Raw genomic sequence first — 25,975 nt, 5'->3', positions numbered from 1 at the left:
TATAGCTCAACTCAAGCCCCTGTTTGGTCCAAGATAGCTACATCATGATACATGACCAAACGGGGCAGGTCTGACCTATTATCGCTGACCTGACTGCAATTATAACCAGATCAATTTAATAATGGCTCTGATTATAACTGGCTGGACTCAATGATATGGCCTGTCAGAGTTAGGTAAATATCCTTAAGCCAAACTAGGACTTGACCGTATGTTACAATGCCTACAGTTCGCCTCAGTGATTTACATTCGTACTAGTCATCTAGCTTATATTATTAGCTAGCACACACATAAGTCATGATGACAACGATTAAGCTAGAGAGGCTGTAACATTTGCTATCACTCACCAACACCGCAGCTCCCTGACTGAAAAATAAATCACGTTTTTCAAACCCTGTCTGTTTCTTTTACACCTTCACGACGATTATTTCTTACTAACGTTATCGGTTTTTAACGGTTTAAAAACCGGACGTCTCAACAGAGGAGATGGCGATCCCATTCACCTCAATGTCGGCCGAACTGAAAGTTTTCACACTTGGCACCAATGTGCGTTCACGTGCAACACAGTGACGTAATGACCCTTCCTTCTTTTATAGTTTCCTTGCTCGAGACCCGGATGAGCCAGGGGTGTACCGTGCAACAGGAAAATGGAAAGCGGTGATATCGAAATACACTCGTTACGTTACATAACATTATCATCGTTATTTTGAAAGAGACGGGGGTAAGTGTTGTGAGACATTCTCAAATTTTCTATCCGGTCTGTTTCCTCAACATTGCAGTTGTTCCCATAGATATAAAAACGGTTGTTCCTACCAGTTCTGCGGTCTCGGCCCGGCCCAAATGTTGCGGTTGAAAGTATCATGTCCATGCGGTGGAAAAAGAGAGTATGACACCGCTGTCAGTGGCAGTTTAAGATCTTACGGATAAATTGACGCCTCTGGTTACTGGTGTTACTGGTGTGTAAACTGAAAACACAGGCAATGGTAGCCGCCATATTGGTCTGAAGTAAACGTTACTATGGTTACAGACATTATTTACAACTATCGCAAGGTCGGAGTGGAGTGACTCCTGTTACCCGTTCAGACACAGTGGTAATACTGCTCCACCATACATATGCAAATTCACTCTCATTCATAAATTTGGTTGTCACTACCAAATTCTGGCAAAACACCAAAGACACCAAAAACTGTCAAAGGTGTCAGCTGCTGCATGAAAATGTTGACATGCTAATTTTCTTAAAAAATAAATAAAACATGTCCTCCTAGGTTAGAAAATCAGTGTCTGAACATATTTGTTGTTTTAATTTAAGTTTAAGTTTTGTGGCCTGCCTGGCCAACTAAGGTGTTTGGAGAATGTTAGATCAACCATGTTCAGGCATTTGCACTTAATTGTAAAGAGGACATCCTTATTTAGACATTTTATTTTAATTTACAATTTGTTTCATTTAGACAAGCATCCGCTGTTAAAAGCTGATTTATTTTATTCAACAGATTCTATTATTTGCTTTTTGCACTGAAAAATATATAACAAAGAAAGAAACCATTATAAAAGAAACTGTAGGAATAGGTTAAACTTCAAGTTGAAAATATTGTTTTTTTTTTACATTTTATGTCTAAGCAATAAGGAAAGAATCTTCTACAGTTATAATTTGTTTCCATTTAAACTTTGTTAAAAATATCGTCATTTTATTGAACGTGAAGCCTGTACAGTGTATCGTACCGAACCGTGAGCTGAGTGTATCGTTACACCCAGTGTTGGAAATTAACTTTTTCTTCCACCAGCCAAAGTGGCTGGTGGAAGAAAAAGTTTTTTGTGTGTAACTAACTTTTGTGTAACGTTTGTCTTGCTTTGAAAAAAAACAACAACATAAAAAGTATTAATTTAATATATATTCACCTATGGTTATCCATTTTTAATTCTTTCTCCCTCACACCACACACACACACACTTCAAATGCACAAAAACAAAATAGACACCCAAACAGCGGTGCACTGTAGATCCATTTTAAGTCAGAACCTTAACAGCCTTTTAACATCAAACTTTAACAAACTCATAACAATCTACCACACACACACACACACACACACACACACACACACACACACACTAGTTTGAGCCCCAGTGGCCTGACTTCGCTCACAATGCTGAGAGACCGGCCACAATGTGACACAGGCTGGTTCAGTGGCAGACAGGTAGACTAACAGAGACAGACTGCTGTGGTCTGCTTAGGTACATGGAGCCTTTTAATCAGAATAGCAGCCCAATCAGAATAAAAATGCCTCATATAAACGCTTCAATCAGAATAAACTGGCCGATCCGAATGAAATTTCATTCCGTTTGAGAGGGGTGGTTTAACCCTTTCATAATCCGGTCGAAAAATGTCGTCATGTAAACACTCATTCCGATCACTTTATCTCGCCACATGCTCGCGCATTTAACGCAAGTAACGTCAATTACGTTACCCTATTTTTCCGGGAGGATTCGAATGGATGTGCTTGTTATTAACCCCGGGGCGCTCGGGCTTGATGTAGGCGGTGCAGCCCATTTTTATATCAAGTCCTCTCCGGTTTCGGGTTACGCGGTGAAAATTACAAATGGACCCAATCATTGCGGGGGCAAAACAAAACGTCTTTTTCTGACACTTATGGAGTCGTATGTTGTGATAAAACTGTTGCTTCATCAGAAAGAATAGCAGTAAAGAAATAACCGACGCAGATCCATCTTTTAAAAACATACCGTATTTCCTCTAATATTGGCCCGGGCCTTTATTTACCTCAACTGCAGAGGGTACCAGGCCTTTATTGGAAGCAGGCTTATATTAGAGACAGGCCTTTATTTCTAATTCCCTCTGTTTGATAAGTATATTTGCTCCTATTTTAGTACGAAGCCTCCTTGTTTTCTGATCTGCTTCTGTTACGGTACGTTAGGTAGACGTTTTTTTGTTACTGCAATGCATTACGATAATTACGGTAATCGACGACGGCATGCTCCAGAGACTTCCGCCGGCCGAGCCGTCTTGTGGCACTTGTACGTTACTACAAACTACAGTTACATTATATAACAGGCAGCAGGAGTTTACCAGTATCCACCGTTGTTTGCATGTAAGCCGAAGCTAACTGAAGCTAACTGAACCTGGGCACTGATGTGTTCCCGGTGATCCGGCCGAGATTTCGGCGGGGGTCCGGGGCTTGGATCGGGAGGATCAATGCGGGCCGTGGGCGCGGTGGAGAGGCAGCGGCGGAGAGAGGAGACAGACACGGTCCAGCCATGTACTAGGTTTTGACCTAGTTTTTTCCCCCGGCCTGTATTTGAGGCCGGCCTTTATTTGTTCGTGTCGACCACGGCCCCGGCCATTATCGGAGACCCGGCTTTTAATTGACTACAGGCCACTATTAGAGGAAATACGGTAAGCCCGTGTTAAGTGGTTCGGTGTTTTGCGCATGTCAGAAACTTTTATTCTGATTACATACTGTGGAGCATGTAAACGCACATCTCAATGCGATCGTTATATTTAGCGCTCATGTAAACACTTGCGTGACAATCTTCCTTCGGAATGATTTCATTCAGAATGAAAAAAAAAAAGTCTCATACCGCAGCTACTGTCTCTCTCTCCGCGTGTTGCCGACAGTGGGAGCAAAACACTGACTAGTCTCATCGAAAACTAGCCAGTCACGTAACTCCCCACTGTCGGCTCTTCTCCACTTCTCATTAAAAAATCGCCTTTTAACTTTTGGTTCGAGAGTTGTTGTCTCCTCTTGCGTAGGTGTACTTACATCAGCCGCTCTCTTTACACCCGCAATGTACCGCCACATTGTTGTTTAAATAACGTTAGTCCGTCATATTTCTTTCTTCTTCTTCTGATGCAATTTGCGGCAGACTAGACGCAACTTTGAATTTGAATTTCACATCAAATCAAATTGGCGGTCAGTGGCCCGAACCTTACTCTGATTGGTCGAGACTCGAGATGCAGGAGGAGACGTAGCTAACCGGCCACCGTGGCTGGTAGGTTGATCAAAGTTACCGGCCACTTCAGTCATTACAAACACACATTTCTACCCCATAATTATTTTTTTTTAAATGTTTGTTCCTATGGCCAATTGTTGTCTAGACTGTTATGTCTTTTATAGTAACAGACCGGAAGAAATAGAAGCTGATATGGGCTTGATGCAGAATGTCAGTTAGTTTTGAGTGCCATTAAGGTTGAATGAGTGTTTGAAACTGTCTCGAGTTGCATGTAATGTATGAGGCAAGTATTTAATATGCTTGTAACCTTAACACCCCATCATACCACAGTGAATATGTAAAATTCCACTTGTAGTAAATTGCTTTATTTCCTCCTATGTGCACACCACTTTGTAAACAGGCAGCAAGCCTGCTGTAAGTATGTACAGGTTTTGTGTAAGTTATTAATAGATGGAGGATACTTGTGGCTGGTTCAGCAGAAAGCATAACACAAAGACTGAATCTGGTAAATATGTGAACCGCTCCCTCACAAACAAAAATTTGAAATGGTTTCTCATGTACGGAGACAATGGGAAGAGAGATACATGAAAAGCCTTGTAAACATTTTTTTTATTGTATAAACACTGGGAACGGGCCACTTCCAGGATGAGACGAAGCACACTCCCAACACAAGGAGAAGACTGTTCTGTTCTGGTGACTGTTGAGATGTCACATCCTACAGAGCATACTTTTGTTGTTAACATATGGAAAGATACATTTGTCTGATATATGGTTAGTTGTCATTATTTTCATAACATGATTTCTTAATGAATAAAAAATAGTGCTTTTAACTTGAAATGTTTGTCTTCACTGGGAACTCTTAACTATCAGGTGTCCTGTGCAGTAAGAAGGGCATATAGGCTTATACATTGAGTAATCATTCTGTAGTCATTTAATATAACAGAATTTAGCTTAAGGTTGTTCACTCAAGATGATAACATCAGGCTGTTTGTATAATGTTATCATAGGTCTACAAATGGTAAAACAAACACGGAATCACATTAGATAAGCTTATTTGAGAAAACTTTAATGTGCTCATTCGTTTTGCAGCTTAAAAACACTTACAGCAGACATCACGTATTTCAACGTTCAGCACACAATCATATCACATGGTAAAAGTGGAATCACCTATTAAAATAAAACATACTGTGCAGTAATAATACAGTTTCAGAGTTTCAGTGTGTTGTCTTAAACAGCCCTCAGGTGATACTGTACATTATTATCAGTGTACAATTACAGTATTAGTGAGCAATGCATCATACACAAACATTATTCATGGCCTCATTATTCTCAGTATTCTTTACCGCATTCATGCCAAGAGGTTACTAAAATACTAAAGTCTTCAAAATATATTCTACATTACTACAACAGGAGAATGATAGAGAAAGTCAGATTTTCCAAGGTGCAAGCTCACTATTTGTAGTAATCCCTCTTTTGACCCTGCCCACTCTCACCTCTTACCATGGCATCACTGTACAACAGGAAAAAAATAAAACCTATCTTGATGTCACTGTTGCGAAAATAAGAAGCACATATGGTTCTAAGCCCCTCCCTTTATTAAATTCCAGTAATTTAATCTCAAATAACAAAATAAGTCTCAATTTTAAAAATAAATGATGAAAATCTCAATAAAATATAAATCATAAAGTGAAAATTCCAATGAAATATAACTAATAACAAGATGAAAATTTCAATAAAATATAACTAATAAAAGGTGAAAATTCCAATAAAATACAGTATAAACCATAAAAAAGTGACAATTCCAATAAAATGTAAAGCATAAAAAGGTGAAAATTCCAATAAAATGTAAATCATAAAAAAGTGAAAATTTCAATAAAATGTAAATCATAAAAAAATAAAAAAGCTGAATATTCCAATAAAATATAACTAATAAAAGGTGAAAATTCCAATAAAATACAGTATAAACCATAAAAAAGTGACAATTCCAATAAAATGTAAAGCATAAAAAGGTGAAAATTCCAATAAAATGTAAATCATAAAAAAGTGAAAATTTCAATAAAATGTAAATCATAAAAAAATAAAAAAGCTGAATATTCCAATAAAATATAACTAATAAAAGGTGAAAATTCCAATAAAATATAAATCATACAATCGTGACATTTCCAATAAAATATAAATCATAAAAAAGTGAAAATTCCATTAAAATATAAATCATAAAAAATAAAAAGAATGAGGGTAACAAAGATGCATGAAATTCTTTCATATCATTTGCATTTTCATAGCAAAGTCATAGACAGATGTTGGTCCTTTTAGTTAATGACTGGGTCATTTTGTTTAAGACAAACTGTTTCATATCACAATATTGCTCACAGCATTTTTAACAGGACACAAATCTTATGTTGACTCAGCCAATGCTAAATGTCCATTAGCATTTTTAATCTAGAATCTTTAATTTACATATGCCTCTACTCTGCTGAGAAGCTCTGATGCCATATCCAGTGCTCGCATTTCGTTCTCTGACCTGAACTGTCCATTTGGAATGTGGGGACGTGGGTGACAGTTGGGATACTGAGTCTTTTTGGCATCCACTCCCAGAGCCTTTAGATTTTCCACAATTTGAGGCAAATTGCTCAACTGAGGGTTGTAGCGGGAAACTCGTGCAGCAATGAGTGAGATGGAGCAGTTGTTGGGGTGTCGTCCATTTCTTTTGTACTCTGCAGCTATGAGAGACTTTTCCACTGATTGATGAACCTTGAACAGACACCATTCTGTGCTCCCCCCACCGGTGTCTTTGGAAGCTGCAGTGAGATCACAGCGAGCCTGTCTACACCAGCGCTGGGCCTCCTCTCTGTCTGGCCTTGGGACATTTCCATTATGTGTCCAAAAGTTATAAGCATAGGAGCGGTAGCCTCTAGAGAATCTCTCTCGACCACGTCTGTGGCGATTGGCCTCTTGATTCCACTGTTCATAAAAGTGTCTGAAATTTGTGTTTCCCCTTGGATAAGAAGAGTCGGCACTTTTGCCTTTCATAAGCTCATCAATTAGATTCTGCAAGTACTTGAATGCCTCAGTTGCAAGCTGTTGGCAGTCTGGGTTTTTGTCAGGGTGCCATCTAAGGTACAGTCGCTTGATGGCCTTTTGCCTCTCCTCCTCAGGAAGAGTCCAGATCTCTGCCAAACATTTGTCAATTTCCCTTTTGGCTTCTTCAAGAGATGCTGGTGGGGGTCTTGTAGATGAGGAACTTGTAGATGATGTTTGTGAAGTATGTGGCACAGCGCCCACTAGTGGTTCCAGCTTCATGCAGGTAACTTTAGCAGATGTGCAAGTCCTCTTTTCCTCTTTCAGCTTCTTTTCTCGTTTAAATTGATATAGGTCAAGAGAACTGACTTCAATTGGCTCATCTTGCCCAATCTGTATTTTGTATCTTCGTGAATATAGTCCAGAAGACCCAGGCAGCTGTTCAACAATAACTGCATAAATGTACTCCTCATTAGTAGAATAGCCAACATATTCCCCCTCTTCAAAGTTATTGAGGATGTTCATATCTAGGGAGTCATGCCATTCCTCAGGGATAGGTGTCCCAGGGACTGGTGGATTGAGAGCGAAATTCTCAGTTTCAGCACTGTCAAGGATTTGATTCTCAGCCAGTATTTTTTTAACTTCTTGTAGGCTGTCACACATGAGAAGTTGTCCAAGGACTGCAAAGTGATGTGAGGCAATTTTGTTACCTAAAAGGGCATTAATCACTTTCGTCAGAGTCATGGTGACTTTGTTTATCACTTTAGGAGCTGTCATATCATCATTGTGTTTTAAATAAAAGATGCAACCTTGTTGCCCCTGTTTGACATAGACCTCAGTTTCAGCAGCAGTATTGTGAAGTGGCTGTTGATCAAGCCAAAGCTCTGTTTCAAGGTTCTTGCAGCAGACTATATGAATACTGCCAAACGTCTGCTGGCACATGTCAGCTGCATCTTCTTGTGTTACTTTGCCCTCTGACTGCTCTCTGATAAGACAGATAAGTCCGTGTCTAAAGGCTATTGAGGAGAGATGTTTGTCAAACCATCCACTAAACTCACAGTCAGTTCCATACTCACATAGCTGAATGCGTGATTCCACCACATTCTCTCCAGTCGACTGAGACAGCATTTTGGGCCGAATATTCTGAGGCAGCAATTGCAGCAGTCGATTATGCTCATAAATGTCAATTCCCAAATGACATGCACTGAGTTTCTCAAGTAGCAGGACTTTATTCTCCAATGCTCCTTCTAACCTTCTTGCCTCAAACACTGTGTCATTGAAATAGAGTGTGTTTGATGGGTATAATCTACCATCTGTTGAAGGAAGATACAAAGTCTTTCCAAGTTTAAAAGGTGACTGGTGTCTTTGAGTTTTGATTAATTGAAACAACTGCTCAACGGTACGCTTGACAGTTTTCTGTTGATTTGGATTTAGTGTTAGTTTATCACAGGAATCAGCATAAATTGCTGCAAGAACATTACAATACTGCACTGCAGTAGGCTCCAATGTAACACCAATTTTCTTGAAGAAGTCTGCATACATAACATCCATTGCAGGAATTTTGTACAAATAGGGCCTGAAGTCCAGGTCATTGGTGAGTCCAAAAGATGTCTCTTCAGCCTTCACAAGTTTTGTGTCTTTTTCAACCAACACAACAGGGAGGCCGGTCAATGGATGGCTTTCAAACTTGATTGTTTGTAGGTAGGCATAAGAACGCCGAAACACATCAGCACGGGTTTTGATTAACTCATCAGATTTACAAGGTAACTGACAGATGTTGCTCATGTTTCTGGTTACACACTGTGGAGGTGGTTGTTCAAGAGCTCCTGCATTTTTCATTATTTGCAGGTGCTTCCGATAAAATGGTAAACCTATTATTGGCATTGAGGTCCAAATCAGGTCTTGATGCTTAGGATCACTTTCAATCAAAGATCCTCTGATTGTAACAGCAGTCCTCTCATTGGCAAATGGATGGTGATAGTTGCACAATTCTTTTCGAATTCCAACAGGGAAAATGAACTTGATGTCAGCTATGCTCTCCAGCAACTTCTGCCCTTTCTTTTTGTCATCACTCTCTATTGTCAGGGCTCTTCTCAAAAGTTTTGATGATTTCTGTTTCAACTCTTTAAGGCCACAATTTCCTTTTGCCTCTGATTCTAATAGGTATGCAAAACCTATTATCTCCTCCTCTGACACATTATGCTTCATTCCAAGTTCTTTGAGCAACTCTTTTACTCTTTTTTTTTGTATCTCCATGCTTTTGTGGTCACACAACTCATCCCAAAATCTCTGAGGCACAAATTTTTCTTGAGGCAGCATTATCTTGTATAACTCTACACTCTCATCATAGTAGTATGATGCCATCTCTAACTTCCCTTGAGCACTGCGAATCAATTTCACAGCCTTCAATGAGGAGATTATTTTGTCCTTATGCTTTTGATAATTGTCATAAGGTTGTAATGACAGTAACATTTTGATGCAGTGAAGAATCTGTCTCTCTGTGAGTTTGTGTAGGACAGGCAGAATGAATCTGAGGAAATACTCCAAATCAGTTAGGATTGTGATGTTCACGTTCTCTGACAGATTCTTGTTCTCAAGACTGTGTTTGAGAAAAATGCTGTTGCTGTCATGCAGCGTGAACAAATCTGGAAATCTTGTCACTGCGTTTGTGCTCATGTTGAGGATAAATACATTTTTGGGTCCATCAATCCTCACTCGCTCACCTTGTATTGTTTCAAATAATGGTAAGGATTTGAGCTTTCTCTGATACTCTTGTCTGTCTTTGGATGTGGATACTCCAGACTGTAGAAAGCATTGAAGTTCTTTCATTTCATCATTGGAAAGTTGGCAAAACTCTGAGTGATCAATTTTGTAGACTTGGTCCAACACAGACGTTTTATCCCTTGTATTCATAAGTTCAGGGTTTAAAAGTGAATGTAGCTGTAAGCCTGATACTATCTCTCTGAAGAAGGACGTGTCAAGCTTCATACAACCAAGTTTAAAGAGAATGCTTGACATGTCCTCCTCTGAGCTGAAGTAGATCACACTTGGCATGTCCTTCATATTTTGGAGAAAGCACTTGTTGTTTAACCTTGGGCACACAACAGGTAAGATACAACAGTCATAGAAGAGCTCCTTCACAGTACTTAATGTAATACTTTGGATATCACCTGTATTGGGGGACATTGCTGGTTTGACTTGACTTGTGAAGAACTTCCAAAGTTCTTTCAGCCACTTCTGTATTGTCTCGTTTGGGACATGAAGATTACTGTGTTGATCAACTTCACAGTCTTGTAGAAGATGCTGAAGTAAAGGTTTCAAATACTTCACTGCATTGGGAATTGTCAAATTGTTGACAAACTTGCCATCTTCTAGAATGCCCATGTGGTCTGTGTTGGTCTTAAAATCTGCAAAATCCTCCTCATAGCCAGAGAACAGACTATCATATCTTGACATCAGCCTGGGATGGTTAGAATCAAACACTCTCAAAACTTTATCTCTTGTGAGAAGAAGTGGAAGCCCGTTGATTGAACTGGAATTGGTTTTTTCCTTTTTGACATCTTCCAAGCAGAAACTCAAGAGCTTTGAACAGCTTGTTTCATCTCTGATCAGAGTGGCGGATATAGGTAAGGGTAAATCCATCTCAGTTTGGGTTGAGTCATTGAGTGGTTTTTCTCTCAGGAAATTCCGCACAGTTGAAGGACTGACAGATTTCACTTCAATTCCAGCAGATTTGAAACTAGTCCAAATTTCAGCCATTTTTCCGGAAAAGGGAACTAATCTCATTCCAAGATCTTCCAAAATGGGATTCATATCTCTACTTGTTGGGTCTGTCAAGTGAGGTGCATTAGTTGATTCTGTCTCTCTGACATTACACCAGTCAAAGGACCACTCCTTAATTGACTGATGTGCAATTTTCCGTGTTGAGCTCTTCAACACTGGAATCACATTAAGGGCTCTGTCATTTATTGATCTGTATACCTCATGTATCATTTCGTGCCAATCCTGAGTAATATCTTTGGATACAATAGGGAAAAAGCACAAGTAGGAGCTACTGAGATATGAATCAACAAGCACGGAATGAACTCTTTTTTTTGCAGCATTACAGATGTAATGAAGGAGGTCTGCATACAGTGGAGCTACGATGTTCTGTTTCAAAGATTCATTCCAATTAGCTTTCAAACTTGGGCCATCTTCTTTCCAAAGGCTTCTCCTGGAGGAAACTACCTCAAAGTTTCCATTAACATGTATTGGAAGTCCAGTTTCCCCTGGCAAAGGAAGTGAGCAAAAGACTCCTCCTTTGAAATCCTCCTCTCTGGGTGGCTGACAGCTCACACACGCAGCTAGTGCTGCTTGGGGGAGCTTGTCTGATGGTTTAATTTCTCTTCCATCACTGCTCTTGAATGAGCCAAACTGTTCTGCCATGATCCATTCACTTTGTCTTTTACCAGAGGTTGAAATCTTGATTTCGTAAATGGCCTTGTGTGGTATTACTGGTTTGTCAGACTGAAGTGCATTTTGTAGATGCTTTACAAAAAGAACTTTGTCATCCCTTCTCGTCTCTAGGAGACTTTTTTCAACCATAAAGATTGTTTTAAGTTCCCTTGAGTTTGCATCAATTTCATGGAATTCTATTTTGCGGATGTTTTTCAGGAATAGAATCAATCCTTCAGGGTCTTCAAGCAGGGCTGAGTGCAATTCTTTCATGTCATGGTCAGTGACTCCCTGGTTTGATATTTTGGAGTCGTCTGCCATGGTACCCATCCTTAGAGGTAATCTGAACATGGTGCCCTCTTTAAGAAGAAATTCTTCTGGAAGAAATGATTTGTAGACATCATTGTACATTTCCTTAAAATCTTTAGCTAAGTTATAGCCACAGCCAGCTGATGGTTTGTCTGAATAACTTTGTTCAATGTATTTTTGATTGGGGTCTGAAATGCAGAGTAATTTATCTCCAGTCAAGATTGAAGGGCAGTCAGTCAGATGGTAAACAGAGTTGAATCCAACTCCGTATTTTCCTGTTTTCCCTGGAGAGTTGTGCTTTCCACCTTCTCCCAGCTGCTGAATGCCTGTCAGATCTGCATCAGAAAACACCTTGTTGTTGTATACACATAGTGCCGGACCCTGCAGTTGGTTCCATTTCTCCCCAAATGTTTTTTGTGTGCCATGCTGTCGTTTGTCCCAAACAAAGTGAATTTCTGTTGCCTCTGCATCATCAGCATTTTGGATAAGCTCCTTAAGGATATCCTTCTTTGCGGGATAGGCCGAAATGATGTTTTTAATTCGGACAGTCAGCTGCTCTCGTTGTTCAAACTGAAAGGCAAATGGTGAGACGTTCTCAACTAAATGATTTTGCAGAGTTTGATGTCTGGTTGTCTTGATTCCAAAAGAGCAAGCCATAACACGTGGGATATTCTCATGGCATAAAGTGACCCCTTTAGTGACTGGCATCCATGGGCTGTCGTTGAAATACAGCTTACTTGCAGGTTGTAAAACACCATGTTCATTGGGTATAAGACAGTCATGTGTTTTTTTCTCTTTGGCCTCATACAAGCCTCTGGATAAAATTGTGAGGCAAATTGTGAGATCAGCCTTTGGCAGGGGGTTGTTTCCATGGAGAGTGTGCAATTTCTGGAACACAGTTAGAAACTGATTGATGGTGAATTTCTTTTCAACACCCACACATTCCCAGAGCATCTTGAAACTAGTGCAGGCAGTTGGAAGTACATGAAGATATGGTTTCACTTCAAATTCCTCATTTTCTGCCACAGACTTCACGTGTACAAAATCGTCACCAACAAGAATGAACGGGAATGAATTTGCCCTCTCTGAAATTAACGTGGAATCTCCTGAATTATAGAGCCATTGATCCAGAAACCTGTAGCACTCATTGGCTGTTTTTTGAAGCATTGTTTTGTTGCAGGACTGAGACTGCCTACAAACTTCTTGCAGCTGCTGAAGCACTGTCTCGGGCCTTGGACTTTCACAAACTCCCAAGATTTGTAGGATTGGATCAGCATTGTGTATTTTCAGATTGGAATGATCAATCACAGGCTGTGTCATATTCACAAGAAGGCAACATTTGTCACTAAAAACATCAGTGGGCCTCCAAAGTTTCACCATTCCATCAACTTTTTTAATACCTGGGGAAAATGCTGGAATAAATGCAGTCTGCCTTAATGATTCCCAACAGAGAGAGTCTTTATCATGCAGGGGACTCTTCAGAAGTTCAAGGATGCACCTCAAATGTTCATATGCTTTCCCTTTGTCAGTGCACCAAATGTTGCTGATCATGGCAGCTCTCTCTGTGATGTCTTCCAATGGTAGATGGTCATTCAGCATTCCAAGTTCCAGCAAACGGTGAATCCTTTTGGGGGAACAAAAGTCATTTTTGGTTCCCCCAAGCAGGCGTCCCTCTTCCTGTTCAAATAGACAGGCCACTTTCCCTGATGGATTCACAAGTTTCTTGATGTACTGGAGCTGTCCACCCTGTGTGGGGATGCATGGATAGCTTAGCAGCAGATTGTCAATTTCACTGATATTGAGGTCAATAGCATGCAGCACAAGAGCATCTCTACTCGTAGGGTCCATGGTAGCCAGGTTGCCAAATACTACTTCTTGGTAGAATTTCTCCCAGTTCAATGTTCTGCTCTGTAAAACCTCTTCCAAGCCAGCCTGTTTGAAGCTATTTCTCAACCACAGTGGAAGAGGAACAAAATGGTTGGATGCTTTTGCATGTTGTTGACACACCTGCATTGCAAGTGCACTGACATTTTTATCCTCTTCGATGCTTTGATGTAAGAATATGGCCTTGTTCATTGAGCACCAATGTTTGCCATCACTAAAGAGCTCTGGGGCATTGGAGTGCTGGGCAATGGCAGAGTAAAAAGCATCAACCAAAGGCTTGAAAGTCTCGCTCACTTTCTCCCGATCAGGCCAAAAGGTGTGGTAACAGTAACTTTCCAGGTGCTGGTTGTCAGACATATTCTTTAATACCAAGAGTACAGTAATATATGCTGTAGTTGCAGGATCCTGAAGAAGAGCTTTGTTCCAGTCATGTTTCACTCCACTCTCCCACAGACCTTTTCGATTGCTCGTCACAGCAAATGCTCCATTTACATTGACTGGGAGACCTGTGTGAATGGAAAGAGGAAGGAAGCAAAATGTCTGTCCAACAAGATCTGTTTGTGATGCGACCCATTTCCTGGTTTCTGGATCATTTTGCAAAGGCACAGCAATCCCCCCAATAGGCAAAGAGAATTTGGCTTGCTTATTTTCTTCAAGGGCCATTTGTAAGGACTGTTGTGTCCCAAAACAATTGTAGAGGAGCCAGGACTGGACATCAGATCCACCACATTGTTGACTGGTTATTTTGACAATGCTGACTGTGGAGCAGTCAATGACTTCTTTGCATTTTTCATCAAGATTTATCAGTCTTTTTTCAGCTTGACGTTGCTTTACACAGGTTTCATCTGGAATCTTCATTGTACTCACAACGGTTTTGGAGACAGTGAGGACATTTTTTATATGGTCATCTCTTGGAGGAGTTGAAGCATCGTCTGTGATATTTTGTAGAGATAGTGCATTGATGTTCTTCAGAAACAGCAGGTGAGTTTGTGAATTGTTAGTAAAGTGCTGTTGGAAAGTGATAATATTGTGTCTGTCATACACCTTTGTGCTGATTTCTGACTTGACAGACTCTTCTTGTGTTCGGAAAGGTAGTTTGATCAGAGTGCCTGGATAGGGTTTAGGAGGACTTTGTCTGGTGAAATTACAATTGAAAATGTGTTCATATGGTCCAAATTGACCGGGAAACCAATGAAAAAGTCGCTGTTGAGAGAGGTCCAGCTTGATTCCAGGATTTGTTTTGGCTTTGATGTGCTTCTTCAGGTGAGTTACATTTGGATCAAGTATGAGAAGACTGTTGCCACTAAGGATGGAGGGAACATCTGTCACGTGATACACAGTGTTGAATCCAAGTCCAAACTTTCCAATTTTCTCCACCTTGTTTTCCTTTGAGGCAGATCCTACCCTGACAATATTTGCCCAATCATCCTCTGTGAACTGCTCATTATTGAATGCCCAAAGGCAGGGTCCCTGACAAAGGGCCATGCCAGGGTCAATTAGACTTTCAGGAGGGTCTTTGTGCACTCTAAAATCCAGCAAGAATTTACAAGCTTCTGCCCTGGCATCTTCAGCATTTTGAATGAGCTCTTTGAAGATGTCGTTTTCTTCATCATACTCCTTGAGAATGTTTTTAATCCTCATTGTTATTGGTTCAGATTGCCCACATTGTTCTATTCCCACTAACTCTGGACTGAGGATGCGGGTGCTGAGGAGTGGGATGTTCAGCCACTCAGCTGTTGCTTTTGGTATTTCATCATGGATGACTTGAATTTCTTTCTGATCATACTTAAGTTCCTCCAAACCTTTTTTGCTTATGTCACAGAAGACTGTTGTTGACAGTGGTTTAAGGCTACACTGTTCACTCTCTGTGAGGACCGGCACAGGGATATCATCGCTAACGGTCTTCTTCTCTCTCCACATCCAGTTAAGAATTTCTATTGACACTTTCACCTCAGAGGAACTTGCAAATGGCTGTTGCCTTGTTTCAATGGTTTGCTTGATACAATGAAGTGTGCCAATTATTTCTTCATCTGAAAGCAATATCCTCAGTCCAAACTCCCCGAGCAACTTCTTGTATGGTAGAAATTCTTTTGGCACCTTCCCAATGTAAGAGCTCAGATCTAGATTAGGTGGGTAGTCTAGAACCAGATCCTGAGGAGAAACAAACTGGTTGTGGTTCCACAGCCAACATGTGTCCTTGTTCATCACTGTTGTGAATGTGGAAATATGATCTTGCATGTGTTTGTAAATCCTATGTAACTTCCTCTTGAAATCCACATTTGTATCAGGATCATCCATTGTCTGTGCCATTGATGTCAAGACTGACAAATTCTCTATCACTTTTTCAGGAGGGGGTAAGTGTCTGAGACCAAGTTTGCTGCTAACTCTCTCACTGATCTCTCGAACCAGAGGCATTACATGCCCAACAATGTCCTCATATTCAGAATGCCTTATTTCACGTGGGCAGAAGAAACACCTGCATTGTTTTTTCTTATCTCCGGGTTTAACACATGGGACCCATTTCAGCTTTAAGAGGCTATCAAGCTGTTCTTGAGAAACTTTGGACAGCAAATCATTGGCATCCAGCATTCTTAAAAGCACTTGATATCTTTTGATAGCCTCCTTTTGAGAGTGAACATGCGATTTCTCAATCAGTGTGGCAGCGTGCAACAAATGGCTTGGTGACACATCCATTTCTTTATTTAGCAATCCAAGATCTGCTAGGCTCTCCAGCATCTGTGGCGTCTGAGTGTATTTAGGTGGGGGAAAGAAATCTGACTCAAAAAGGACTTTGAAAGTTTCAATTCTTGGATCAAAGAAGCTTGAGGTCTTTTTCAGCTGTCCATTCACTTCAATGAAATTCAAGTCCTGACATCTGCTTTTCAAGATGTGATTTTGAGAGAAAAGGATATTGCCATGCTGTAAAATCCAAGTCATGATTTTCTCTGTGTCCTCTTTCCTAACATTACCCCTCTCAATACAATCAATTAGGAGATTGGCTGCTTGAGGTGTATCCAAGAGATTAATGTTGAGCAGATGTAACAGTCTGCGGTCAGCTTCAGTAGCACACTGTACAACTGAATCAGGCATGGGGAGTTCTGTTGGTATTGTTAGACCAGAACCTAACAGTACAGCCTGTTTTGATTGAGCTGCAACACATGATCCTTCCATGGTTTGGAACAGAGGCAACTTTGAGAGTACGTCTTTCTCGCTGACTGAGAGAGAATCCAGACTAGAGAGATAATCTTTAAGTTCTTCTCTTTCTCTGTAAGAGGCAGTCTTGATTTCTCTGATGACTTGCTGAGAATCTAGGTTCACAAACACGTTGACGACACTCCTCGGGGATGGGCTCAGCACATACGAGTCCAGGTCTTCATGCTTAAGCCACTCATCTCCTCTCACAACTGTGCCACCAACTTTTTTCACCAATTGGGCAATTTGATCTGGCAAGCTAGCCTGTTTGTTTTTCTGAAAAATGAGGGTTGAGTTCTGTTGAAGTCTTGCTAGTATTACAGGATGATTGACATCCTCTAGGGGCTTGATGGGTATTAAAGGCATGCCAATGAAATGACTTAACTCTCTGAAGTGAGTGTTGAGAAATTTCCAGAATTCTTGGAGCCACTCTAAGGGTGGATGCTGGCTGCTGCCAATCTCCCAGGTAACATGCATTATGTTTGTCTGTTCCCAACCCTCTGGCAAATACCTCTTTGCATATTCAGCCACCTGATCTGCATCGATGTTGAGGACCTTGAATAAATCTGGAAAATGGATATTTGAAAAAAACAAAAACAAAGAAACAAAACAAAAACATGATATGAAAGCATGTGGTTGATAGATGTGCAAATGTGTGCAAATGACAGACACATTATTGTATTGCCAAAAATGACACTTACTTTTTGTGGCCAGTTCTTTCAGGTGGGTTCTGCAGGGTGAACTGAGATTATCTGGAATGAAGAGGTCTTTGCAACCTGGCAGCAGAACTCTACACAGAGAGAGGATAAGTTTGTTCATTCTTCAAGTGAAAAATGATGAAAATGTACTGTATATTAAATTTACTGTATATTACCTATGTAAGTAAAATTTACATAAATAAATAATGTCAAAATTGCCCAGAAAATAGTTTATATATTTTAGAATTTAACAGCATAGCATTGTACACTGTACTCTAGCCACATAAGTTATTTTCCATATTTGTAGAATAAACCTAATGATTAAAAACCTACCTTGGAAATTCATTGCTATCAATGAAAGCAATGTCCTCCTCTTGATCTGTGAAAGATCTGAAAGTGCCATCACTGAGTGGAAGCAGTTGAAGACCCTGGAGTTCTCTGTATTTTCCATCACTCAAAATGTACTCCAAAAGAGAGAGTTTGTCCTCTTCAGAAATGCTATGCAAGCCAATTCTGCGGAGAACTTCCCTCAGGAAAGTTGGAGTCACATGTCTAAGGGTGTTGAGGTGTGGATAGGCTTCCTCTATAGCTCTTGCAATACAATCTGATAAAGTGACAAGGTTTTCTCCACACAAAACCAAAGTCCTTTTTATGGTGGCCAATATATCAGGGCTTGTCAAATCATTACAGGGGAGCACAGCTTCTGATGGAGTGACAAACTTTCTTTCATCTGTAGCAAGAGAGAGGACAGCAACATTCTGTCCAAATAAGAGATGAAGGACATCCAATGCAACTGCATGCCATTTGTCTTTGTGTTGCACCTGGGTGATATCTGGCCAAAGATCATACACAGAGGAGACAGGGAGTGCAGAGTCTTTGCATAGTTTGATAGCATCTTGAAGGATCCCGAGGTAAGCCTTTGGGAGGACCTCTTTTATCAGCAATTCATTCCACAAGGCACCTTCGTCATATTTCTGGTCTTCCTCCTGCCACTTGATGTGTCTTCTGTTGTCTGTGAGGCCAAAGCATGCATTGACATAAACTGGGAGTCCAGTCTTGTTGGATTCATTGTTTGGGAGGGGGAGAAAGCAGCTCAATCTACTGTCAGTGCAGTCTCTCTTCTCACCACATGGGAATGCCAAGGCAACTTGAGGGAGAAAGCACAACTTCTTTGCAAGTGAATCCAGTTTTTCTATGTTTCCCTCTTTCATGCAGCATGTTGTCACGAGCCACTTCTCTGTTTCTTTGTGATCTTCTGAGGAGATGGTAATGAATTTGAAGCTTGTTGCGCCCTCAATGGTTGACTCATCTCCTGACTCCAAAACATCTGTGGAGCATGTGCATGCCACTTCAAGTCTGACGTTGACAGAGTTGTCTGTGTTGATATGTATCAAGGACACAGAGGCCACATTTTTCAGGAACAGGAGGTTCAAGTCTGCATCTGCAATGAAGCTGTCAAAAAGTTGAACAACTCTATCAGAGTCATACAAATTATCTGAAATGTCTGACACTTCATTGCGCAAGGGAAATCTGAAAAGCGTCCCATCAAAGTTTTGATCCTCTGTGATGACTTTTGACCATGTCTGTTCGCTTACAAGCGAAACTATATCTTGAAAGGGTTGGAATTGATCATGCAAGGTCATCAAAGTTTCCTGGTCCTCTGTATCAGCCAAAGACCACTGAAAGCCTCCATCTCCTTTTCCAAATAGCTTCTCTTGGGGGTCTAGCACGCCAAGGTGCCCTGAACTGAATATAGATGGCACATCTGTGAAATAGATATTGTCCAGTTAATGGAATACTGGGACCTATAAAGATGAAATTAAAGTGGGACTATTAGGAATGTGTGTATATTAAGCGTGCATGGTTTCACCTGTTATGTGGTAAACAGAGTTGAAGCCGATCCCAAACCTCCCAACTTTGTTTGGGTCATAGCGCTTGACACTCCTCCCTGTAGCCCGAATGCCTTTCCAGTCATCATCAGTGAACCCAGCATTGTTGTAGGCATAGAGAGCTGGACCTTCAAAAATAAAACAATTAGTGCCAAATGATATGGTTCTTATGACATAAGGTTTATACAACCATTTATTTTTTAGACTTTGAAACAGGTATACCTTCATTATTGTATAACTGTCAAACTTCCATTAATGTATAGCTGTCAAAATATAACATGTACAAATGATATATTTTGAAACTGATAACTATCCATAACCATAACATTGCTGTTCTCTGAAAACCATACATACCTTGGTATTTTCCCAGTTCACCAGTCCAAAGGCTCTCAGTCCCATAACTTCTCTCATCATGGATGAAAATAACTTTTGTGGCTTCAGCATCATCTGCATTTTGGATCAGCTCCTGTTCAAACAATGGTGAATGAAATGATGAACCATTAGCAGACAAAGATAATACTCATAATATTCATTCCTTTGCACTACATTTGGGATACACTAGGTGACATTGGGTAACAGAATATTCAATGTTCCAACATATGGCTATTGTTTCATGAGTCAAAGTGCCATAAACGCTTAATTTAAATGTTGTGCTAAATAACACTAAATGATGATTGAAAATAAATTTAAGCAGAACACATATTAAGCAACAATGCTGGAAATATTAACCCCTTGTACCCTGACTTTACCTAACTTCACCCTTAAATTTCCCCTTAAGTAGGTTAAAAGTTAGAAAGAAAAAAAAATCCTAACTGTACAACAATGTCACATCCATATTCTTTATCTGATCGTTCCAACTCTTTCTTGAAGCTCTAGCTGCTTATATTGAATGAAATATTCAAATACAAGACGCCATGTTTTTATGGCTGCACCATTACATGAAATGGAAAAAATCTAGATGTTTGTGCATCATTTTATACATGTTTCCCTGTAATTCAGCATGACATATTTTGTGTCTTTGGAAAACTTGTTATCTTGACTAGAATATAAATTAAGTTCTGTGGGTTTGAACAAAGCTTGGCCGTGCAACCTGCGTTTGTAATGATGGACCCAGTGGCAGGGGCGGCAGGGAGGAAGAGGTTAAAAGCTTTTAAAATGCAGGTACATATGAACATGGCCTAAAAGCTAATGGTGTTGTGTGTGAGATGCATTACTTGGTAATTTTGAAAATATAGAATATGCTATTCATGAATTATTATATTTCCATTGAGGAATAAAAACTTTAATATGCAACCAGTGTTGTATAAGTGTATTGTACCCACCTTCAAAATTTGTTCACCATCCGGATATCGCTGTAGAATATCTTTCAGGTAGTCAATAAATGGTGGTGCTGTTGCCTCGAAAGAAGACCTAGACAGAGCAGCAGGATTACAGTGTATTAGAAACTTGAGTCAAAATTCAAAACAATACAGAGCATGTCATGTTAACAGATTGCTGTGAGGCAGTGGAAATGTTTGAATGATTTAAGTTCATGCTCTGAGTTAGTTGTTATTAGGGATGAGCAGAACGAATTTGACACATTGGAAACAACTGTGGCAAAAAAGGGCTCTGTGTTATCAAGCATTTGACACCTGCCTCCTTATCGCCATCTTGTGGTCAATTGTTGTGATCACCTCTGCTAACCATCTGAGAGCAGTGAAACACTTCTCTGTACCTCCTACGAACATTTATTATGTGTTTATGTCATTGAGCAAATAATAGAAATGTGTGTAATGTATGTGTTTTTATTTCATGGCTTAATCTAACCCTCAAAATATGTAGGCCTACTCACCATTCACCATTGGCCATGGAGAGAGGCCAAGGTACAGATCTCAACTGTACATATGATACATTTTAATTATCAATGTGATGACAACTTGTGATAGGAAATTATCAGACCTCTGCCTCATGACTCCCCTCTTCAATACACCTCCAACAAACATCCTTTTGAAGTTTTTCCAGTGCCAAGCCACACTAGCATCCCTATTAAATAGTGGTACAGGCAGTAATGCTGCAGTCCATTTTCATGCAAAAAAATTACAAGTATTCAGTGTTTCCCACAGAATTCTACTCTTGACAGGGTGGAAAAGCCTCTGAAACAGATTTTAGACCGTGACCACACTAAAGCTCCAACTACACTGAAACCCATAATATTGAAATTCTTTTGGATGGGTTAGCAGCTTCTTAAGGCGAGGCGATCCCACCTATTCAATGGTTAGGGAAACTCTCTGAACATTAGGCCTTTAAATGAGGAATTAGTTTTGAAAAAACATAGTTGAACAATTACATATATATGTATATATATATATATATATATATATATATATACATATATATATATATAAATAAATAAATATATATATATATATATAGGCTATATATATTTATATCTATATATAGATCTAACCTTAATTCAGACTGAATGTGGTACCACTTTGATGGTACCTGCTGCCTCGTTTGGCGAGGAGGAATTGGGTGGACACATAGCATAAAGTCAAGAGTTACAGGAAAGATGGGAGAGAGAAAGGGATGACGAATAACAAAGATCATGAGATACCTACTACTCCCATATACTTGTGAAGATCATGGGTTTGAATCTATCTGATAGAGGTCTGATAATCTATCTGATAGATTCAAACCCATGATCTTCACAAGTATATGGGATGCGACTTTGCCCACTGAGCCACTAGGAAACCCTATTCAAACTTTTTTAAAATTAAAAAACAAGAGGCACTTCAGCTGCCTAATGTCCCATCATATTCACCTTAATATATTAAAAATATTATGTTAGTTAATGAAGTTAATGAAGTCATTAATTAAGAAAATGTATGCATTAATTAGCAAATATTTCTATGTCATTATACTGCTTATGTCTTCACATAACACATGGGTGGTATTAATATGAACTCTGTATGTTAAACATAATCAGTTATGCTATTGAGCAAATTAATTAAGCAAATTAATGTAATTAATTGATTAATAATTAATTAAGTAATACTACCTTTAGGCATTACAGAGTTATGTTAGTTTCAAGAAAATGTTTTTCCTCATGAATATGCTAATTTATGCAGCAAGGTGCTTTAAATCTAATCAGATCATCTACTCTACAAGGGGAACCTGTGGTGTAAGTATTAAGTTTCTATCATATTTTGTTCCTGAGTGTGTTCACAAGAATATGTCACCATGACGACATAATATCCCCCATACCTTGTAGGTCTACCAGGATTGCAGGACATATAGAAAATCCCTTTGGGCTTTAATGATATGCTGCATTGATTATCATATAGGAAATTGAATTAAAAGAAGCAGATAAATAGGATTTCAACCCATGTCCCAGTCAAGATGATGCAAGCAGCTACAAGGGCATGATGACAAGGGCGGATATTTCATTTCACTGTTGGGGGGGACAATAAACAGAAAAATTTCCCAAGAGCAATTCCTGAAGGGGACACCAAAGGTGCCGCCAAAAGTACTGTTGTATTAAATGTATATAGAGGTCCATTATGAAACATTTCCATAAGCACTTCATTCCTTTCTTATGAAGATTTTATCAAATTGCCTTTGATATTACTGGGGTCTTTCTACTTGGCGTTTCGGTGCACTGAAAAATGATCAGATGTCTGTTTTTCTTTTCTCTGCCATTTTAACTGACCTGGCTGGCTGACAAATAGACACACACACACACACACACACACACACACACACACACACACACACACACACACAGCATGCAGGTTATTTACAGTAGTAGGTGAGAAAAGCAGATCTCTAATGTTTCGCTGTCAATGTGTAAAAGTCCAGAACGCTATGAAGCCTGCCAGAAACTTACTTCAGGGTCTTTTTAAAGAATTAAGTCTTCATTTATTTCCAAAATTATAAACAAAATTACATAGTGGCAGCCATTTCACATGCAGTAAGAAAAAAAGAATATACTTAGAACCTAATTACGTAGGGTAAGTTAATCTTAAATAGCCTATTATATTATAGAAATATTACTGTTACCATCTACAAAAGACAATTTTGGTATGAAAACCCGCATTTTAATTTAACCAAGTATCCTGTATCATAAATACATGTCAGGCATTTGTAACAAACCAAACCGCTTGAAAATCGGTCGAAAATTCAGTGAGTTATGATGATTTTAATTGTGGATAGACCTCCTGCCTCCATACACATGCATTAGGAGACGCGGCTCCCTACCAACACGCAATCTTTAGAAACTTAAAAACGCATTGTTTTGTCTATAATTAGCACAAGTGCTTTCAATGCATATTATTATATTATTTAAAATTATATAGTTATGTTTACAATGATATATTGAGGGGGACAACTCTCTGTTTTTCCCAGGAAGGGGGGGGTCCGGACCCCCCCTGTCCCCCCCGTAATTTCCGCCCATGCATGATGACACCACTTGGCCCTGATACGTGACATTCTCCCTTCCTCTTTTTATGGGAGAGAACATCATGCCAAACTCTACTGTGAATTCTGGTAGTCTAATGCTGCCTTGATTGGCAGCAAACATACTCGACAAAACATGATTTAAGATATTTTAAGTATCTCTCAAGTCCACTGGTCATTGTGGCATACATTTGATCCACCAAGCAGCACTGTTTTCCCAATACAATTTCAACATTTATAACTGGTTCACTTGTTTTTCATGTAAATTTCTTCCACCAAAATACACCATGGGGGCAGCAGTGAGCACTGTCAATCAACTTTTAAAGTTGCCATTTTAATGAAATAATTGCTACTTGGCGGATCAAACCTATACAGAGTTTACCAGTCGACCGTGATGATTCAGAGAAGGTCCAAAGTCATGTTCTGTGAGATATGTTTTCTGATTAGAGGGTAAACAATAAACTGGCAGAATTTGCAGTGGACTTTGGCAAGATGTTCTCTTCCATATAAAGGAAAAAGAATGGCAGGTATTAGGGTTAGACACAGCTGTGCAACTATAGTGACATGGACTGATTACTCATAGAGGCAATAATTGTTCTGTTCAAAAAATTATAACCAGTGTTGTTACAACCTGCCAGTTGTGGCAAAACCACACAAAGCATTCCAGACTTCCTTATGTCTCAATACAAAGAAATCTGAGCTGGTAATGATTGGTATGGATTTCAAAAGATTTATTTTTAGGCTTTATTGATAGAGACAGTGTTAGAGAGAGACAGGAACGTATGGGAGAGAGAGAGGGGAGGACATGCAGCAAATGACTGCGTGCCGGATTCGAACCCGGGTCGCTGTGGGAAGGACTGTGCCTTATGGTACGCGCTCTACTCGGTGACCCACTGGGGCACCCCGTTTCAAAAGAATTTAATGGTTTTTGCATAGGATGACTTAAGTTTGACATGTTTACGAAGATATCAGTGTGAGGAAGTGACAAAGACTTTATTTCATTGCTCAGCTGTTGTCAAAGTAGCCTATTGCTTCAATGCTATACAAAGGAAAGGGAAGCAAAATAAAAGGGTGAACCGAGGACAACATCATCAATGAAGATGCAGGTGAACGCGACTCACCGAGTTTTTCTACGTGTCTTATTCATCTTTCCTGGGTAGGATCCTGTAAGAGAAAACCATCAAAACTGCTGTGACAAAAAACTATAGATTGTACAACCAAGTTTTCTCATCACACACACCAAAATGATTTAAGCACAGAAGTTGGCAGAGCAGTAATTGTAAGTTAATACAGAGCTGCTAGGCCCATATCACATAAGTATAAATACATTAGACCTACTAAATATTTTGTTCATTACAAAGTTTACAAATATAAAACAGTCTGGGGACACACGTTGCTATTTTAGTAGAGCAGCCCAAGACTTATAACTGTAAGTTCAAAATTTATATAACTGTAACTCCAAAATGTTTTCCAAGCATAACTTTGAACCCCAGGGTAAAAACACACACACACACACACACACACACACTCAAATATGTCCACTTAGCACTTAGTTACTTTGACTATGAATGATAAATCCCGGGTAGTCTTCTTTAGGAAGTAGATTTTGTAATTTTATCGCCAATCATTATCATCATTGCTATAGCTTACCTACTTAGATACAACTAATAACTTAGGCTACTTATTTGGAGTTGCTGATACAGATCCTAATAATAATGATATACAGTTGTAAATACCTCAATCATGGTTGCCGATAAGATTCATATTTCTTCTTGCTGTCATTTTGCAGTCAGCTGTCGAAGAGAACCGATGCTGCTGCCCGCGGTCTTATATTGTCCTGCCCAACCCTGGTATTGCATTTTGTGTTTCGTTTCATCAATAATTTCCTGGTCACTGCTATAATGACACTTAAAATTCACAAGAAACGAAACTTCGGAGGCAAGAAGCAACCAGGCAAAGCAGTGGTGCGTTTCCTGTGGTTTTACACCCTGTCATTTCTGACTCAATATCCCGTCAAAGGAAGTTGACTCCTTCCTTGTGAAAAGTATATCAAGTCTAATAGTTGACGGAAAAGCACTGCAGTAATCCTAAGCATTACTATATAAATATTACAGCAAACTTTAAGCCTACACTGAAAAAAATTAGACTTTGGAT

The 25,975-nt window shown here is 39.6% G+C and overlaps 1 protein-coding gene across 1 annotated transcript; it reads right to left on the bottom strand.

The window, feature by feature from the left end:
* Window positions 1–6,408: 6,408 nt before the first annotated feature.
* Window positions 6,409–25,653, bottom strand: LOC139924008 (sacsin-like). The gene is made up of 8 exons (XM_078285881.1): window positions 25,558–25,653; window positions 24,943–24,985; window positions 20,707–20,794; window positions 19,739–19,850; window positions 19,366–19,512; window positions 17,829–19,260; window positions 17,499–17,587; window positions 6,409–17,363 (listed from the first exon to the last, which is right to left on the bottom strand). Exons 2-8 carry the CDS (start codon window positions 24,966–24,968, stop codon window positions 6,409–6,411), a joined length of 12,849 nt encoding a protein of 4,282 aa, XP_078142007.1. The 5' UTR covers window positions 24,969–24,985; window positions 25,558–25,653.
* Window positions 25,654–25,975: the final 322 nt, after the last annotated feature.

This window comes from Centroberyx gerrardi, chromosome 10, assembly GCF_048128805.1.
Source record: "Centroberyx gerrardi isolate f3 chromosome 10, fCenGer3.hap1.cur.20231027, whole genome shotgun sequence".
Taxonomy (NCBI): Eukaryota; Metazoa; Chordata; class Actinopteri; order Beryciformes; family Berycidae; genus Centroberyx; species Centroberyx gerrardi.
The sequence above is the reverse complement of the archived record's forward strand: the minus strand, read 5'-3'. Positions and strand labels throughout refer to the sequence as shown.

Bases quoted from the DNA above. Each gene is read 5' to 3' on its own strand.
- LOC139924008 (XM_078285881.1), bottom strand. From the start codon at position 24,968: ATGAATAAGACACGTAGAAAAACTCG. The intron at 19,513-19,738 runs GTATGTATGGTT...TTATTTTTGAAG, and splicing joins TGAACTGGGAAAATACCAAG to GTCCAGCTCTCTATGCCTAC. The intron at 17,588-17,828 runs GTAGGTTTTTAA...CTCTCTGTGTAG, and splicing joins GATAGCAATGAATTTCCAAG to AGTTCTGCTGCCAGGTTGCA.